We start from the raw sequence: 21,524 nt of genomic DNA on the forward strand, positions 1-21,524 counted from the left end.
AACGTTTGATTCATCGCTATTATAGATAGATTCAAAGTTTTAAAAATTTAAACACATTTCAAGTGGCATTTAAAATCCTATTAAGCTTCTTCAATTTTTCAAAATCAACTATTCCGAAGGTGCTGCTTCATTCTTTGACTATTGTATCATATTGTGAAATCAATCAACAACCGCGCATTTAATACCGTAGAATTAAATTATAAATTAAAATAATATGTATATATATATAATTAAAGAATCGAATTGAAATTTCTGAGACGCAGGGCAAAACGAATATAGCTTTATCTCTGAAAATTTGGAATGTGCATTATTGAGTAAAAATCAAATTTTTACATCTTATTTATCGACTCGTGAATATTATTTACTCTCTGTCTCTCTTTCTCTTTCTGATGTGTTCTCTATATGATATTCGCCAGTCTATTATATCTATACATATGTAAACAACGTTACGTACACACATGGCGTGTGTGACATTCGCGTCCATTCATAAGGCAAACTTTGCAAACTTTGTTTACTATGCATCTATTGTCTTGCTTGAGGGATACGAATGTCGAATAAAAGCATTCTCTTACTCCCGCTTTCACCTTCTCGACATATTTCGAACAAAATTGTTCCCAATTCCCGAAAGTCATCGACTTGATTCGCAAAGCATCTGCTCTCGCGAAAAGAAATGACGCGTTTCAACAAAAATCATGAAACATAATTTATTTTTCCCGTAAGAATATTCGATTATAAAAATAGAAATATTTTCTAATAAGCAAATATATAAATTTCGTTATTCTTAATTCTGATATTATCGCTTACTCCATTAACGTTATTTCTAACAGAGAAAGGATGTTGGCATAATTACCGGACAGAGAAGCTTACGAGGAAAGATTAAGTGCGTCACTTCAAATTTTCGACGAATTGACTCGGTAAAAGGATTCTAAAAAAACTAATACTTCTACCATATTTCTAACACATCATGTGTAACCGAATAGTGGCATATATAATACTCCACGCGTCGATTCTCGGTAAAGGAACACCCGCCGAAAGAAAAAACTCTCCCGTTTCCTTTTCGGCATCGAGCTTTCTTAATAAACGCCAATCGGCATCTTTGAACCCGGGAGAATGTAGAGACAGCCAAGTGCTTTAATTTCTTTAACGAACATTTTCATTGACGGATGTACAAGACCTAGCGCCTTATTAATGTTCAAGGAACGTGACGTGTAGAATAAAATTTTATATAGTGATGAAATTTTTTTTCCAATTGCAATACAACGTTGCGGCATTAAGTGTGTACAAATATTCTTGAAACGTTGAGTTAATAACGTAAACTTGAAAAATTTTATTGACAATATTTTTATAAATATGTGCTTGTTTAGTGAAAGTGTATTTTAATATAATTTAATCTACATATCATACATTGCGTGTGATAGATTTTTAATCTAGATGCGATATATCAAGCATATGAAAAATGACTATTCTTTCATTTTTTTCTTTCAGAGTGGACCGTTTCGTAGCGAACAGAAATGAGGACACGAGGTACATAAATTATTTGACATTTATAAAATTCAAGTACACACATTCATATAATTCTTTTTAAATTCTCTATATAATTCTCTCTCAATTATATCTTTAATTTATATCTTTAATTAATTCAATTTTGTATTCAATTCTACTCGATATTCTGATAAAATATTTTTGTCACAAATCTTTAGTGCAAAGTGTATATTTGAATTATTTTTTAACAACTTCGGAAACTACAATTTGCAGACTGTTATTAATTCTAATTTTTAAAGTTAACTTTTAATCTGAAAAAATTTGATTTAAAAGTTAATTCTTCTAATAAAATTAATTCTTCACAAGAATTTTTTTCTTTTTTTTTTTTTTTAATTTTTGCTTGAAGATAGAGCATGAATTAAACAATATGCAAAGATTAAAAAAAGCTAACATTACATTTTTATGATAATAAATAAAAAATAATTAATTTCAAGAAAAAAAATTTTTTATTAAAATATAGAATCAAATTCTTCCCAAGAATTTAATGTAATTGTCAATTTTTTTATATTGCTCGTTTGTTGATGTATATTATATATTGTTTGCATGTATTGGATCTGTGATAGAAATGTTTTATTAAATTTGTATTCTACTAATTTAAATATATAAGGAACGATTTGTGAACGTGTTTATCAGACTTATATTTGTGCGAGAATATCGTCGTCTATTTTGCAGGGGATAAACACGTTACAGTTTCATTTATACGAATCTGTTTTAGTTTTGTCAAGCGGCTAATAATAAAGAATTAATATATAAAAAAAATAATTTCTAACAATTTATAATTTTAAATTATATATACCGTTTAACGGCTGTGAAAATGAATCCGCCGAGAATGCATCGAATATGTCAATTAAAATGCAGTTAATTTAAGTAAAATTTAAAAAAAGAAATATTTTATCAAGATTTCTCGGTTAAAAGAAAAAGTCGCTGATGTCCTCTGTTACACTGAGGCAACAGTATTTTTAATACACGCTCGTGAAAATAACGGCGATAGCTTCAGTTCAGACTAACGATAAGCGCGCTCTTAGACTGTGTCGTCATCGAGTAGCAGCTGTTTTCATTCAGCCTCGCCCTTCTTAGTTGGCGACTTCCTCTGCAGCACTTTTAATTAACGCGCACAAGACACGCTTCCTATTTCGTCTTTCTTTGCGAACGATGCGTTTATCGAATGAATTCCGGGCAGTTCGAAGCGATGTTGGACAACCGATCGATCTATCCGATATTGAATAGAAAAATTTATTTTGGATATTAAAATATTATGATAAAAAGCAATTATTAAATGATTTATAAATATTTTACATATAAACTATATCTAATTCACTTATAAATTTGTCTTATGCTAATCTTGCGTTATAGAAGAATCAGAGTATGTAACAATTCGCTGTTTACTTCGAGTCGTGTGTACGACATATATGTACGACAAATATAGGATACGTCGAGCAGACTAAATCCAATCGAAAAAAAAGTCGACATATATCTAAAGACGTTTATTTTTCCATTATATTGATATTAATATAAAAATACTATTAAATATATATTTGGTATTATATTTTGTAAGATTGCCATAAATATGGAAAACACAAATATAGAAAAGAAATGTATAGGCAGATTGATAAGAAATATATAAAAAGAAAATATATAATTTATTTGACAGAAGATTTTATTTAAGTAAATATATTTTCATTTTTAATATATATTTGATATAAAAGAAAATAATTTTAATTGTCAAATTATACTTTTGATAATCATAATCCGTATATATAATATTGTATAGCATTTTGCTTCTATTGTAAAATTAAAATTCTAATTTTACTGATGATTTTTAGCAATTCAGCTCTTGAAAAATTTTATTGTTTTATACACACGAGTCGAGAAAAAAATACTGTATATTTAGTCAGATATATATATATATATATATATATATATATATATATATATAACATTTAAAATGTTAAATTTTTGAAAGATTAGGCTATAGATGATTCTATTTTTCAAAATTTTAATATCAATTATATGATACATGCAGACAAGGATTTCTCAGCAAAAAGATATATAAATATGTATGGTGTGTTTTAATGTTTTAATTTCTTGAATCCTAATTTCTTCGTATCAGAAAGGTTGCAGGTTGAAATTAAAATATTATAATGCGTTGTATGCATTTATATACATAGATATTGAGAGAGTAAGGTGAGGCACGATCAAACGAAGTCTAAAATGATTAAAATTGACTACTACATCTTTTATTGTTTGCTCCGATATAAATTGTTATATCTTATTGCGAGAAAATTTAATTTGCAACGAAGACAAGAATACTGATAAACTTATATGTCCCTACATATAGCCCTTTCAGTATCTATATATTCATTGCACCATCTTGCAATAATTGATTATAATTTATAAGAGCAAACAAAAAAGGTAGTATGTCTGATATTAAATATATTGCATTAATAAATAATATTTGTAAACTTGCTCATAAAAACGAATTTCTATTAATTGAACAGAAAATTAAATGCACATCATCATTTATGAGAATAAATAACATAAAATTTCAATTCTTATTATGGAATCATTTTTGTTTTAATTATGAAATGCATTAATTGAATTATTAAAGGTGATATATTTGCATGACTATATGACATGAATACAAATTTAATTACACAAATTAATTAATTATATGCATCTTGCGGGTCATCACGTGAGAAACATTTTTTAAATCTACTTAAGAAGCTACACAAATTTTTGCTAGTACTCGAGCAGTGGCAATTTTTGACAGAAGAGCTATCGAAACGAGCTTTCTCAACGAGCCTTAATTAGAATCGTTTGTAACCAGAGCGGATATCAATTAGAGGCGGTCTCCTTATGAAAATAATTTTTTTTTTTGCCGAATTGATATTTTGCGAAAGACACTTCAAAGATTATCTACTATTTTTTATCTTTAATGAATACGAAGTCGATTTTTCTTTAGCGATTCACTTGAATGACAATCCTGTTTCCTTCATAGATAAGTTAGGATAAGTTAGCATTAAATATAGAATTAGTTGGAACTTAAAATAGCAATTAATCTAAGTTTATATATAATTAATATATAAATATTAAATATAAATATTATTAATATATAATTAAAATATAAATAAATATCTAATATTATTAAATATTTATTTATATATAAATAAATATAAATATAATATTTATATACATATAATTAGACTTAACTCATCATCTCCGAATAAATACTTTTATTTTTAATCACTTATGGAGAAAAGAGTAAAAAAATGAACATTGCATTTGATATTTAAAAAAAGCATTATTTTTCTTCTTATTATCAAAAATAAGGCAAAAAAGTGTGTGATTTTTAAAATATTTTTGTGTTCTATAATTTCTTTAGAATGTCTTATCTCATGGCACGAAGAAATTTATCAATTTATTGGCGGGTAGTACATTTCCCCCATCATCTAAGAACGGATGGTGACAATTTACAATGAATTCGAATACAATCACGATCGTCAATGGGAATGGACTGCGATAAATCCGTTCATTCTCCCGCAAAACATCGATTGGAGTTCACCGATTGGAGCGCATCATCATGAGATTTGGGCAAGTCTTTTTTTTGCGTTTAAATGTGCGTTTACAGACATAATGTGTCCTATGAAATCAAAGTGATTGCGGTTCCATTTCGGAAATATCGGACTGAGACTTTTGACAATCAGCTGTTCACCATGATCTTGCATCGTCGATCATGAGGAATGTGAAATACGATACTTTATCTATTTAATATCTTGTTTGTAACTGGAAAACTACGTTTGCTCAATTAAAAATTTAATAATTTATTTTTTAATAGGATTATAATTTTGTTATAAAAATTATATGATGCAAAAGTTAGAGAACTTGATTGAATAATTAAATAACCTTCCTTTCATTGAGAAAAAATCGACTTCAAATTCATTAAATCTATCATTGAAAGAGCTCTGAGTTTGATTTTGGGACAATTTAATTTATGGCGTTAATTAATGACGATGGGAAATAACAATAAAATTGTTCAAAAATATTATTAAAATAACAATAAAGGTCTTTGTAAAAGATTCTTATAAGAATATGTGATAAAAATATATTATAATACACTATAAAAATATGATATGCAAAATGTATAGAGTGAGAAAAAAAAAACAAATTTACGGTACCATTAATATACGCTGTGAGAATTACTAATATTATAAAAAAAAAAAAAAATAAATAAAGCAGCGACAAACAGATCCTTGCTTATTATTATACTCTCTCCTTGTAATCTCTCGGCGAGACGTTCACCCCTCCCGCATTATTATATCACCGCGAGAAGATATTTTTACATCCAACTTTCGACGACGCGACTCGAGCCACGCATAGGCGGCGAAACGTCAGGCTCGTCGAGAGTCCGGGCACGTGCGCGCGCGCGAAAAGGGGGCGAGAGGATGACCCTCGTTGTACATAACAGACGAGGGAAGGCTCTCCTTTTCGTAAGAGAGACCGACGAGAGAAATACACCGCCGAACGTAACACGCGTATATACGAATACCGGGGGCCCGAATATACGCGCGTTGCCCCATCCTCCTGCTTGCTGACCCATTTGTGAAACCGCGCGCGTTGCCACACCATCCTCTGCACCCGATTATTACAACACTTTACGAATTACGCGGTCTTCAGGTCTGTAAGATTTTGCGAGACTCGCTTTCCGTCGATTAATCGTTAAAATCGTAAAAAAGAAGAGATGAGACTTCTAATCATAATATACTCGGTAAAAAGATCCTTTATAAATATTAAATCTAGTAAAAAGATCCTTTATAAATAAAATGTGTAATAAAATTATTCCACATTTTATTTAACATTTTATTTTATTTTTTTTATTTTATTTTAAAAGTAAATTTTAGAATCTATTCAAATTTTAAATAACATTTTATTTAACATTTTATTTTATTTTATTTTATTTATTTTAGAAATAAATTTTAAAATTTATCGGCTGTACGTTGGAATAATTGCAAATCAATTTTAAGGAATTTCGGCAGATTTGATTAGAGAATGCTTTCAGAAAGATAAGAAGAAAATTATTTTATTTAAAGAAACCGTTCTCAAATAATTGACTCAAATAAAATAATAAGACTGAAAAATTCAAAAAATTATGATGAAACTCTATAATTTACGTATTGCTGGCAATATATTATTTTCGAAGTGAGCGACTATTAGTTAACTGATTTCCATCGTTTTTAATATATAATATTAAAATTTCCTTTATTTCACGTAATCGAAGATTATCTTCTTGACGGCCGCGCGCGGCGAGCGAAAGAGCAAAGGTATTAAAAATTATAGCGCAATTGTAGGGAGGGACGAGAAGAAACGAATTGGATTTACGAGACGACACGACAAAGGCCTTTATACGGTTTCGACGGAACAAGGAGTGCTCTGGAAGGCCGTATCGGTCAGAGGCCCCTATATAAGCGGCTTTATCGGATACCGGTGCATACAGCGATAAAACGGATATCAACGCGTGTAATTCGCTGTATGCTCTTTTTCTCGTCTTTCCTTTCATGCCGTTTATTATAAGACCGCCTCTTTTCAGAGCGATCCTTTGATGCTGATGGGAAAAAACGAAGTCCGCGACAGTTATAAATAATTTTTTTAAAGAAACAACCACGTGTCTAAAGGTATCCTTCTTGCTCCATTTCTTAACCGCGTAATACACTATACGTCAATTTTTTTAATCACAAACATTTTATTCGTATCAAAAAAATTTTAAATTGTATTTTTGAAAAGTAATAATTTTATTCTTTTTTTTTAACAAAACGTGCATATAAATTAAATTTGAATTTATTCCTATTAATATTATTAGTGTACTAATATATCTAATGATATTATTTATATATAAAAAAATATTAAATATTCCTTTAATAAAATAATTTTCCCAACTTCTTATCCTTCTCTAAAATCATTCTTATTAAATCTGTCAAAATTCGTTGAAATCAACTTAATCAAGCGCACACCCGATAGATTCTAAAAATCATTTCTCTCGAAAATAGAAGATCGCGATTATATAAAAAAGTGTTATCCCACATTTTATTTTTGCATAAAGGATCATCTTTTTGCCGGATGTACTATGAGTAGACATCCTAGTGTATCGAGTCAATTACTCGATATATGATAAATGCGTATATAATCAGGTGCACATTGAAGGATAAGAGGCGAAGCACGTCTAGCACGCGAAAATTTAATTCGATCTCGCTACTTGCTCAAATTACATTCTACAAGATGGTTACAAGAGAGGAAATTAATCACTTGGCGTGAACAAATTACGAGAGTCCTTGCGTAATCGAGAAACGTCCGCTGCAGATTATTTTTCGGGTCGGCCTTGTGGAATAGGAGGAGAGAGTACTCGCGTATATATATATATATATATATTATATTATATAATATTATATTATGTTATTATTAATTTTTTTCTTATTATTAATATTTCATTGTTATTATTACTATTATTATTATTGTTATTATTATTATTATTTTATTATTATTTTTATTATTATTATTATATCTTTATAGATGTGTATATATGTGTATGTATATATATATATATATATATATATATATATATATGAATGTCATATTTCATGAATATATATATTTTATATATATATTATAAATATATATTTAAATATATATAAAATATATGTAAAATATATATAAAATATATTTAAATATATATTTTATATATATATATATATATATATATATATATATAAAGAAAATATATTATATATATTCGCAAAGTATGACAGTCTTCACTCGTTGATATCGCGAAAGAAGGAATCGAGTTTTGCATAAAAGCCAACGAGTGGGATAAATGGAGACTCTGACGATGACGATGTGTAAATAAAGCATAAACGTGTATTTATCTATATGCGTAAGAGCGAATTGCACGAAGGTCGTGAGTCCGGTGGCATCGTTATAAAAGGTAAGACGGGGACAACATATATACGCGATTTCAGAAAGGCGAAACTTTGAAAAAGGCCTTTCCCCGTCGTGGGCAGAGAGTCGCGCTCGTCCATCTAGAAGGGACCTCGTCAGTGAAAGACAAGAAGACGAGGAGAGGAGAGAGCGGGGGAGCTTCTCCCCGAGCCGTGTTTAGCTCTTCGCAGCAAAGTCGTGTACTATAATATTGTAACAGCGTAGTACATGTTATTATTTTATCTTTCTTATCGCTTTAAACGAAAAAATGCGCTCATTATTCTCATATATGTATATATGTATATATATATTTATACGGGGTCCCGAAATTCACGATTAAAAATATTATAACGGAAAAGTTTTCGAGAAATTGAACAAAAAAATTATTTGCGATTTTTATATTTCAAGTAATAGTTGTTCAGATAATCATAAAACTTGTCAATCACAAGATACATTTAGTTTATGAATGATACGTGCGTCACTGAACTAACGTACATGAATAGACGACTGTCTTTAATCTTCAATGATTGGCCAGCTTTAACTTCTTACGTCACAAACATTACTGCTTGAAATAAAGAAAATCATAAATAATTCTTTTATTAAATTCTTTTTAAATATTTCTAATTAACTTTTGTTATAATATTTTTTAATTTTTTAATTGAATTTCGAAATTTGTATACATACATATTTATATTATTTTGTATGCAAAAAAATGGAAAATGATATCAATATAAATACAATATAAATGCAGTTACAATGCAATATTGTTTTCCCATCGTTCCATTTGCATTATTTGCGACTTACGTTGTCAATTTTATTCATATCGCGATTAGCGTGATAGCCAAAATGTAAAGCCGAGAAAAAAAATAAGCTTCTCGTATAATAATAAAAATTGCCGATGATAAATATATTAGGCAATTTAAAGAATATTTCGTCGATAAACGAAATGGGAGAGATACATGAAATGTCATGATAGATGAACCTGTCATTCGAATTCAATGCACGGTGCAGTCGAATGTTAAATTAATGAGGTACGTAATGATCTTTTTTTCTTTTTTTTTTTTTTATTAATACTATTAATAAAAATTTATCGTCGTACTTCCTGGCCCACGATTTTCCTCAAGTTACAATGATTTATTAATACTTAATACAAACTGTCGAATGATATATAAACATATGAGGCAAGCGAGATACAAAAAGACGCCAGATATGAATTAAACGCAAAGTTTGTTTGCAAAATGACGATTAAGTCGATATTATTCATTCAGTCGATCTTCTTGGTTGTTTAAGCTAATGTGATCATTCCAGAGCGGAAAGATATGGTTGAACGTAAATAAAGGACAGATATAGTGAGTAGGGTTATCTGGTTTCTCGAACCTTCAAGCAGAATTAATCTCGCTCAAGCTACGAGCCGGAATCATACGATCCCAATTCGAATCTCCTTGTGATTAAAAAGTAAATCGTTAGACACAACACGATTGTCAATTAAATTATTATTATTTATTTCGCCAATATTCCCGACATACTGTCAGGTTCAATCTAATCGATTAAATAAATAATCGAATAAATTAATAATTTATTAAAAATTTATTAAAAATTAAAAAAAATTAATAATTTATTTAACATGATAACTTTATTAATTAAAAATTTTAGAAGATAAATATCTGATCAGAGAAATGAATTTTTTGGGGGAGAAAAAAAAATACTCTCAAAAACCCAATGGCTCTCGTTACCCGCGCGGCTTATCAGTATGTTTCGTCACCGGGCCACTTTTTTTCAACAGTGCACTATCTGCCTTAAGCAATGTTTTACCGCGATATACAACGGCAGCTGTTGTGCCCGACGGCGTTATCGGTAGTAAAAAAAATTGTAAAAGACGGCGCGCAAAAACGATTCCGCGATTTATCTTCCTGCTCACGTATCAACGAGTGATTTACGCAATCGGGGCGATTTACGCGTAGTAACGTTCGAAACCAGAAAAAAAAAAAAAAAACAGATTGAAAGAACTGACGTTTGGAAAGCGACGGCGAAATCCTGAAAATATTTCCCTCATCCCGCATTTGAGGCAATTCATGCGAGGAATGGCGAAGGTTTTTTGTTTTAACGTAACCGACGCGTAGTCGACGTACGATTTTTGTATGTCGAAAGAGAGCGAAGAACCATGAATTTTTTTCAACCGAGTGCGGACGCGAATTCGCTCGCGAGGGCTATTGAAGAAAGTCGCTGCGCCCGAAACACCGAATTAACGCGAAAGGAACATGAATGGCACGAATTTTTTAACGTTTCGAATGCAACCGAAAGAGCGAAAAATCATGGCACTTTCAGACGAGCTCGAATAAATCCGGATCGAAAGTCCGCATCAAGTTCACTCGCAAAAATAAAAGATAATTGAACTTTTAAAATCTTCTTACATCGCGAACATTTTATTTCAATAATATTTGAAAAAATATTTTTTCCTCTTCTCTTTTCACCCTCGTGTTTTCGAAATAACATTTTTAAATATTAATCCTTGCTTCGAGGATATTGAATCGCCGACTCAGGCATTTCATTCCTCACCTCTGATGCATATCTTATTTTATCTCCCCCTTTATTCGGGCAACGAAAGCCCACCCAACAATGATCCCGCATGCGGGTTGCATTCCATTCTTCGGATCCCCGTGTCTCCGCTTCGCGAGTCAGAACGAAAAATCGACGAAGAGGGAAGGAGGAGGAAAGATGAAATCTCGTCCTACGAAATCGTTTTTTTGTCGAACACGGTGTTACGAGATCGGACGAGACGGCTATCTGCCTCGCGCATTAGCATCGAGTGACCTTTCCCTGTCCGCTTCCACGTTACTAAAAAGATCACGAGACGATGGATCCGACATCGTGAATCGATCTCGTTCGCGAAAGAGAGTCGACACGGTTATGGAATAAAATTGCCCCTCGCTTTCGCTTTTCACGCGAAAAGGTCGGCGACGATATCGGAGCCGCGCTCTGATTTTCGTCCGTTCTCGCTTTAACACGTGTACTTCATTGACATCTGTCAAATCACCGCGAGGCAAAGTGTCCATTATCTCTTCACCCAAGATTCGAAATGTCATATGTATAATTAATCTGTCAAAACTTGTCAGGCCTGAATTTCCTTCGATATTTAATTAATATAGAAAAGTTCAGTCTTGAGACATTACAAATTTCAATGAGAATGCAAATTCACGACAACTGTTCCAAGCAAATGACTTGTCAGATTAATTCAATTTGCGAATCGAAAGCCACGAGTGTGTGTATGTATGTATGTGTCTCGCTCTTTATTTCTATTTTCTCCGCATTTTCCTGACATCAAGCTCCTCGAAAAGATTTCCTTTTGAATTCTCGATCAAAGCCTCTTTACAGTTTGGCCGGTGTTTATCGTTGAGGGAGCCGCGAACACTCTCCGGATGAATGTCTACGCAAAGTTTCACAAATTACAGTCACACATTCACACGGAGTGGTCGCGGGTCTTTATAATTAGTGAAAGGAGAACTCGGGGGCGGGGAGGGGTAGGGGAAGAGAGAGAAAACATATTTCGACATATTTCGACTACAAAATGTAAGAGGGAGAGGGAAACCGCCCGCCTTCATTTCGCTTCTCGAGCGGAGCTCGAGAGAGCTTCCGCACCGCTCTCGCCGCTCTTGCCTTTCATATCGACTTACTTTTACCAGTCGTAAAACCGTATCGCTCGAAACCGTCGATTGACCATTCCGGAGCATTACGATCGACAAAAAGACAGGCCTTTATACTCGGCGTCCGTTGCGCTTTAAACTCCCCCTTCTCCCTCTTTCCCTCCCTCATCCTTAAACGACGCCAACCGATACTAAAAAGACAATTTGAAATTTTTTTAAAACAACTATCTCTCTTTATCTCCAGTCAATTTCAAAGCTCTCTTTGTTATATACTAAAAGCGAGTTCAACGATTATTTTTAAATAATCATTAAATTAGGCGTTAATTAGATATTAATCAGTTTCTTCTTTGCATAAAATCCTTAAAAAAATTAAAACAATTTTATCATAAAATTGAAAATTTAAAAAAATTAAAATTAAAAAGAAATTGAAATTAAGATTATTAATAATTATTATTATTAATAATAATTTATGATGAATTAAATAATAATTAAAAAGTAAAACGAGAAAAAAAAATGTTTCGAAAATGAAATTGAAAAAGTCGAGAATCAATAAGAAGAAAATAAATGATAATAAATAATATTCGAAACTTAACAGACTATATGATTAAGTTCGAGAGGTCGAAGCTGACGGAACGGGGACGCGATGAGCTCGTAATGTTCATGCACACCCCTCTCCGTCGAGGCGAAAGATCGCGCTTCCATAAAGAGCGATATCTCGCTTCAGCGAATCGTGCTTATTGCGCTTGATGATTGTCTTGACTCATCGTTAGCGAATGTCAGCGAGTGACGTTAAGAGCTCGTTGATGCCGTCGAGGAGAATGTCGGCGTCGTATGACTTTAGAGATGCTTATCCGATACTATCGAAACATTGATACTTTGTGCGTATCTTATATTTATTACATATTTCTCATTCTTTTTTGTCCATTAAATTATTTTTCGTATAAAAAAATTTAGGAAATATGAAATAAAAAAATGATTTTAAAAAATGACATTAAAATATGATTATTAAAAAATGATGTTAAAATATGATTTTTAAAAATTTAGGAAATATGATATTAAATTTTCTTAAAAATGTATCTTATACTTATAAGATATATTTTATTTTTAAAAATATTCTTAAGATACATCTAAAAGATACATCATATTATTTTTCATATCAGAAAGCTTACAGAAAATATAATGCTAAATATTCTTAAAAATGTATTTTATAATTATAAGATATATCTTATTTTTTTAATCATAAAAGATATATTCAATTCTATCCTTGTGTATGTGTTTATTATTATCATAACAGATAATAATTCTTTCTGAGTGACTTTTGCTTTAAACTCGCATTAATTTTTTCCTTGATATTTACAAAAAAAAGATAATAAAATATTAATAAAATATTTAAATTAAATAACGCACGAAGTAGCTCGTTCGGAAAATTGATCGTAAAACCGTCATCGCGAAGTGACCCAAAACGACAAATCGCTAATCAGCTGTATGATAGCTTCTTGTATAAACTCGTTATCGCCCAGCGATGATTAACCGTAAACGTCGGGAACCTTCTGTATCGATCTTCGACAATGTTTATCGCCGTTGTGCAAACAAAGATAGGAAAGCTCGTCTCGTACCGCATGTCGGAATCGACGTTTATTTTTTTTTTTTTACGATTTTTTTCCTGTTACAATTAGGCAAAACATTTAACGTACTCGTGCCACGCGCGCAACCGATCTAATCTACGTTAGATTCGTCCTTGATGGCGAGGGAGCCAATAAAATATCCGATGTTATAATTTATCGCTAGCGGCGGATTATTATATCAGAAGGAAAAAAAATTGTTTATCAATTTGAATCACGAGAAAAAGAAGACGCGAATAAATCGCGAAATGAAAGATTACATAAAACTCCCGTGGCCGCCATCTAATTCTCAATGCGTCGTGTAATGTGTGTTCTTTTTTCTTTTATTCTCTAATATTATTTTTTCAATTATATATTATATTTAAATTATAACTTTTAACCCTCGCACGATAGCTTTCCGTTATTATCGTGTCAAATCCGCTCTGTTTCGGAATCAGCTGATCGGTGTCAGTCAGAATACAATCAGAGATAATACATATTAATCCCAATAAAAAAAAAAATTAACAGATAATTTACAGTACAACATATCTTATCAAAAGTTGGAATAATTTCTTTCCTTGATAGATACAAGTGTGATTTTTAATAATTTAAGAAATCTTATTATTAATTTATAAGGCGTTTAATGTCAAAAATTGCAAGGAAAAAATTATATAATTAATTTCCTCACTTAATAGAAAATATCGTATAATCTTTTCTTTTTTTAGAAGCCTATAGTTATATTCAATGCTAATGGCGTTTGTTACGAGATCACGTTATGTCTTGCCTCGTCATTTACGAGGCTACGTTTCCTCGACAATCCATCGCGAAGAACAGCCCGTCGTCTCGCGGAGACTCGGAGGAATGCGCGTCGGATACGTGTGTACGTCCCGTCCTTTTCGTCCGGTGAGAACCCCATAAGGGTCCGACGTACCTGTGCCGGTTCTCTCTCCCAGACAAAGCGGACAAAGGCCCAATTCTGGGCGCGCCTCCTCCTCGACGATGGTCTTCGCAAGAAGCCCAGCCGCCGCCGTATATGAGGGGACTGCGCGAAATGATTTATACGTGTATCGCGAGTATACGTGTATGGGTAATGCGTGCGTGCCTCTGCCTCCGTCCATGAAATACTTTCACTGGTTTCACGGCCAGCAGACACGTTTACACGATGCTAATAATACACTTCACGGTGCCGTGGTACCATTTACTTCGCTGCCTCGCGGTCGTGCGGATCAAACAAGAAAGATACGCAGAGAGAGAGAGAGAGAGAGAGAGAGGGAGAGAGAAAGGGAGCTTGAGATCCGAGCTAGTCCTTCGTCCTGCGTCCACCTTGCAATGTATTGTCGAGGATCGGTCGACGAACCTCGCGAAACGTCATCGGTCGCGTTGATCGCAACCTTGACGTTTCGACAGATGGAATATTAAGGATTCGCTTGTGTATGTAATATTCCGCTCTCTCTCTCTTTCTCTCTCTATCTCTCTCTCACGATCAAGGACAAATTCTGATGCGATTGGTACACGTCGCGAACGCAGACGTGTAACAGAAAGGAATTCCTCAAAAAATATCGATCCTTCGTCGTCGATTAGTCCGCGTGTTGTTGGATTTAAGTGCGAGAAGAAATCGTGGATCCGCGCGACATTGTTCTTGACCTTTATATTCGAGAGGACATCCGTGGAATTCCGCAGAATTTCCGATTGAAATGTCAGTGCACTTTCTCTCTCTCTCTCTGTCTTTCTTCCGACCACCGAGTAATTGGCGCATGCAACGAGGAAGAGGAGGGTGTCTACTATTGTTGTCTCATCAGCAGGATGCGTCGACGACACGTTTCTGCCGCGCATCCGCCGGAAGGAGCTCCTCTTCGCCTTCGATGAACATTCTCATCGACGAAAATTTTAATTGTCGGGAAAATTAATGAATCGAATCGCATTTATACGAATTTGCTTATTTATAATGTCTCTTAAACACTTTGAGAATATATATTGCATGCCTTTAAGAGGAGACTTTGAAAATGTATTAATTTAAAGCAGAAAAAATTTTGTTTATTACTATTATATATATATATATATATATATATATATATATATATATATAATTTTTATATGTATAATTTTATCAATAATATAACTTTATCAATAATAATAATAATATAATAATCTTATACAAGTTTTACGAATCATATAAAAATTTGATTATAAATTGTAATAATTTTAAATATTAAAATATAGTAAAATATGAATATTAAATAAAATAATAATTTTTATAGTCAAGTTAATCACAATTATAATAAATATAAATACGATTTTGACATTTGCTTCAGTATTTATTTAATTTAAGTGGCTTAAAAATTTAAGTAAAATAATGTTCCATAAATTAAATATTTTTATGGATTAAATAAACTTAAATTTAATTACGTTTAGTAAATGTAACTACGGTTTTAACATTTGCTTTACTATTTAAGTGGCTTAAAAGTTTAAGTAAAATAATATTCTCTAAATTAAATTTTTTTATGAATTAATTAAATTTAAACTTAATTAAATTTAATAATTTTATTATTTATTTAATTACTACATAAACATATATAGTTGGCAGTAAAAATACCTATAAATTATAGTGAAATTTTTTTTCTCTCAGCGTAATTTCGATATTAGAAAGAGTCATTGTATGCAATTAAAATCTCGAGCACGTTCTGTTGCCCGTTGATATTACCAAGTTCGAGATAGCGATTTGAACTTTCGCGTACGATTGAAGAGAGAGTTTGTAACGGACGTTAGGAACAAGGCGTCGTTTAAAGTTCGCGAGCTCGCGAACGGGCTTCTCGCAACACGTTGCAACGTCGAAAGTCGATTAAAGGATGCGCCTTGCGAAGCAGCGTCTTCGTCGTTTCTCCCGCAATTTCGAAATCCGCGCGATGCAACCCGAGAGAATCGCTATTTCTCGAGACGGCGTGAGATTCGACCGAATAAAGGGTTCTTCTTTGTTCACCGTTTGTGACGCGAAGAATTTTCAGGATCTGGTTCGAAGCTCCTTTAATCTGGTTTATCTCCACTGCGAGAAATCAAATTCCCCCCAATGTATGACACAACTCGATGAGAGATTGATTTATAGCTCTATTTTTTTTCTTCAATTTATTTCCTACCGATTAGCAAGAAATTAATATTAGAAATGAAATATTAATTCTTAATATTATATTTAATATATATTTTTTAATATATATTTTTGAAAAATATTTTTAACGGAAATCGAACAGAAAAAATAAATATAAATTTAATTAATAGCTCAAACATATAAAATGCAAATAGATTTTAAAAATTATTAATAATTATTCATATTTTTTATATTAATTTTTAATTATAATATATTAAATAATTAAAATTATTAATATTAACATTAAATTTTTGTAAATGTATTAATACAGAAGTATTATAACTATATGAAAATAAATGATCAAAAAAATAAAATAAATAATATCAGTTTGACATCATTTCTAGAATTAATTACTATTGAAATATCTTGATTTCGAATTTAAAAAAATAATTGAAAACATTCCAAAGTTCATCGCTATTAAAATAAGCTATGTTAATACAATTAAATTCATTCGATATTAAAATGTTTTCCGAATTATTTTCTCTTGAATTGTATTAACGCCGGAGTTATTGATTCTTGTTTAAATTAAGTACGTTAATTATTTTTTAAATTTTGATCTTAAAATGTATCCAAATTAATTGCTTTTTAGATATATATATATATCATTTATCGAATTTAATTTTCATGGAATAAATTTTCGATTAACTTTCAAATTAATTTTATTTAAGATAAATAATTTAACGCTCACCAGTATGATGCAACGACGGAATTGTAAAATACATCAACAATCTGTAAAAATACAAACATATTCAAGTTACATAAGGCGATTTCATATACAGGATGTCTGATAATAATCGCCCCGTAATGTGCAAGTAAAGCGGATTAAGCAGGAAAGTCCTTTACCATTTTTTTGTATAACGCTTAATAAAAGAATTGTTATTGAGTAAAGTTTAGCCAAATATCATTGATCTTTAGCTGAGTGTACGTCGGTGAGTCGCGCTGTGACTGTTGAACGCTCACGCCCACTACCAATTATTATCCTGTATAAAACGATTAATACGTCAAAAAATAATTGTTGCGCACAATTAAATTTTTATTTATCTTTTTAAACAAATAAATTTAATTGAAAAAATTTGAAAATTTCTGGAGAAATTTATTTGAATTAAACTTGTATAAAATATGATTAAAATAAGTTTAAATCTTATACAAATAATGTAAAAAATTTTTTTATCTCAAACACGATGTTTGAGGAATTTTATACAAAATTGATTACATACATATGTATAAATATTTCAAAATAAGGTAAATAAAATATTTTATATGTATCATATTATACACAATAATGTAAAATAAATTAATAATTAAAGTAAATTATCTGGAAAATAAACGAGCAATTAAAAAACTATTTAAAAAACGACAGGTAATGAATTAAAATTAAAATTAATACACACATTACTTATTTCATGGTTACTCCGGCCTATTATTTAAGCCTTTCCGAGTGTTTTTCTTTTTCTCTTGCTTATTCTTTATTATCTCTTCATAATAGTCACGCGATGCTTGCTCGTGAAAACTCGATTAATTACGATTCCACGCGCTATCAAAATACGATTGTCTGGTATTTCACATAGCATTCTCGACATTAAAAATCGCACGTGACGCCTACTTTATTCTATGATGCGGCGGGAAAATAAAAATCGCAATTATACGAAGCTACGATTCTTTCGACATTGGAAAATCGCGTGGCAAAAATCATACAGTTAAAAAATCATATATAAACATATTTAAAACGCGAATAATCTCGATTGATATTTTTAAATATTTATTATTAGTTCTCGAACACAGTATCGCGAGGAAATGATACGCGACGGCACGCGTATATAAACATAAACAATAGCGGGCCATACGTCACATAGTTCGGCGCTTTTTTTCGCGACGATCGCTCTGTCATTTATACACATGTAGTCTGTAGTCACCTTGTCAGTCTCGCGACGAGGCCTAAAGAGGCAACAACGCGGATCCGTCGTCGTCTTACTTCTCGAAGGATTATAATATTACGACAAGTATTATTAAAAGATACCTCAATCTCGCGATCGTTCTCATTTAAAATGCATGCGCGCTATTAATGTTATTCGCCAGCAACGGAGCGCTCGATCGCGCGTTATCGTAGCCTCGTATAACCGTGATTTTTTTCGCATTCTTCTCGACCGCAACATAAAATGAAGTACGCAATTAACATCGAGATTGCTGTGTAAAGTGGCGGGCGATTTAAATTAACCGTGTTTTCTCGCAAATAAATATCGTAGAAGTGAGATCATGAAAGGCCAGCGAAAAACAAGCAGGAAAAAGAAGAACGAAGCATCGGATAACACTGGAGTTACGTGAGTGGTTTATATAATTTTGTTGGTTTATCATTTGTAAAAAGTTAGTTATACCTTTCTCTTCGCAAAGCAATTTCTTTTTACATTATTGTATAAATAATGTAAAATATTCGGGAGATTTTATTTTGAAAATTATTTTAAAAATATTACACACACACATATATACACATATGTGTATGTATGTATACAAGGTGGGCCCAACATTCCGGCCAGACTTTGAGATTTTATAGGAAATTTAATTGCGAACAAAAAATTTCCAGACAAAACACGGATCGAAAAATGTTTCTTTAAAAAGTTAGCGCCCAAAAATTTCTCTGAGAAACGGTTTTTTATAAATTTTTAGGCGCTAATTCTTTAAGGAAGCATTTTTCGATCCGTGTTTTACCTGAAAATTTTTTGTTCGCAATTAAATTTCCTATAAAATCAAAATCTGACTGGAATGATTAGGCCCATCCTGTATATGTAATTTTTTATTTTTTATTTCACTATTTTATAAATTGTTTTATTTACATTTCACATTTTATTTTTATTCCACATTTTATTAATGGTTTTATTTATATTGTTTATCATTGTAATAAATTTGCTTAAAAGCAAATATATATATATATATATATTTTTATATCGATCGATAAAATCTGTTAATCATTTATACGTTGTATTTAACTTCGGAAAAGCTTTTAACTATTTTACATGTAATATTAACTTTGGTTTTACACTAATTAGTCGAACAAAGGCTGCGTATCATAATAATAAGAGAAAAAATTCGTGAGACAAATTGAGTTCGCAATGTCTAGTGCACAATAAATAATATAAGTAAATAATATATAAGACTCGCGCCGTCAAAGACAGAGATAGGAACGCCCGTTATTGTGCAAAAGATAAAGGTACTCCAGCGACATCATCTGTAAAATCTCGGTCGTCGAATTGGCAAAGCGCCCGTTCGAAAAACAGAGAGAGATTCAAAGCCTGGTCGAGGTTTTTCTCACCAATAATACAGAAGCGATTTAATTCCGGATTTTAGAGGGAGTAGCATTAAAATTGTTCTATCGTAAAATTTGTCGTAAAAGATTCTATTTAATTAATTTATAGGAACGAAAAAGATATTGGCTTTGAAAATTGAAATTCCGGCCCGGCTGATTTCGAATAAATAACACTAGATTGCCAATAATAATATCGATCTATCTATTTTTGACAGTCTGTCACATCATTTATATTATATAATAAGAATTGCTATTACAAAATGTTGTTTAAAACCTATCGTCTTATCGAACAGTGTCAGAAATTTTTTTTTTTTCTAATTCTTACATTTCTAAATTATTAGAAAAAAGATACGCTATAAAAAGAGAGCGATTAAAATTGTGAAAAAAGAATTTTAAATAATTAAATAATAAATCTCTTCAAGATAAAAAAAAATTCTAAATTGAAATTAATCATTCTAAATTTTCAACACTCTAATATTTTTTTAGTATCTAATTACGTTAGTTAGGGACACGGATTTTGCCGATCGCGCAATTTCTTTTCACGCTTCTTTCTGATCTCTCGCGAACGCTTCTTCGTCGTAGCTACTTCACTTTGTTCGCCTCGGTTCACGAATTTCTCAAAATATATCCGCTCCTCTCCCCTTTGTCGGTCTCGCCGACGCAATTATATCCGCCCCCGCTCTGCTCTGATCTGCTCGCGAGCGGGCAAGCGCATTCGTGATTTCACGCCGATGGACATGCTAACGAGCTTTAAGTTATTCACCGACACGTGCTCTCTCGGCAGTTTGCTCATTAAATTAGGTAACGACGAATACGCTCGTACTTGTATGCGCGTATGTTCTCTTCGAGCTTCTTTCTCTCGTTCCCTTTCTCTCTCGCTCTCTCTCTCTCTCTCTTCCTTCCATCCTCCCACCTCACACACCTCACATAGTGGGGTGCCAAGGATGTGTGTACAAGCCAAGGCGCACGGTAGAGTGTACCAGACAAGGTCACGGCTACCAAGTGCTAGTTTCTCTCTTTCTCTCTCTCTCTCTCTCTTCCTTCGTGTTCCTTCCTTCTTCCTCCTTCTTATCTTTTCCTCTATCCTCTCCATTTTATCTTTTTTTTTCTCTTTTTATTCTCTCTCTCTCTCTCTCTTTTTGTCGTAGCAGCCATCTTGAGGAATGTGTAGCGTCTATCCAACACATCTGGAATAACAATATAAATTATCATCTTTTGTATCCCTCACCTTCCACCTCACCCCTCATTCTCCGTTCCGCACAATCTGCATGCCCAGCTCGATGTATTATATTGCGCGAGGAAAATCGAGGTGTTTTCACTTCGGCACGAAATCGTTC

The 21,524-nt window shown here is 31.9% G+C and overlaps 1 protein-coding gene and 1 long non-coding RNA gene across 10 annotated transcripts in view; both read left to right on the forward strand.

Annotated features, from left to right (window-relative positions):
- LOC126855406 (uncharacterized) overlaps window positions 1-21,524 on the forward strand; it is a 151,314-nt gene that overhangs the window by 96,550 nt on the left and 33,240 nt on the right. The window lies entirely within an intron of this gene.
- LOC126855386 (protein gustavus) overlaps window positions 1-21,524 on the forward strand; it is a 143,122-nt gene that overhangs the window by 88,358 nt on the left and 33,240 nt on the right. For 5 of the 9 annotated variants that reach the window (XM_050602995.1, XM_050602996.1, XM_050602997.1 and 2 more), the window contains one exon: window positions 1,486-1,524. The exons of 2 other annotated variants lie outside the window; for them this stretch is intronic. In XM_050602995.1, coding sequence (XP_050458952.1) covers window positions 1,486-1,524 — 39 coding nt within the window. Of the gene's footprint in view, window positions 1-1,485; window positions 1,525-4,924; window positions 5,134-18,822; window positions 19,208-21,524 lie in introns of those variants that run through there. 2 more of the 9 variants (XM_050603002.1, XM_050603000.1) reach the window with 2 other exon arrangements.

This window comes from Cataglyphis hispanica, chromosome 16 (genome assembly GCF_021464435.1).
Source record: "Cataglyphis hispanica isolate Lineage 1 chromosome 16, ULB_Chis1_1.0, whole genome shotgun sequence".
NCBI lineage: Eukaryota > Metazoa > Arthropoda > Insecta > Hymenoptera > Formicidae > Cataglyphis > Cataglyphis hispanica.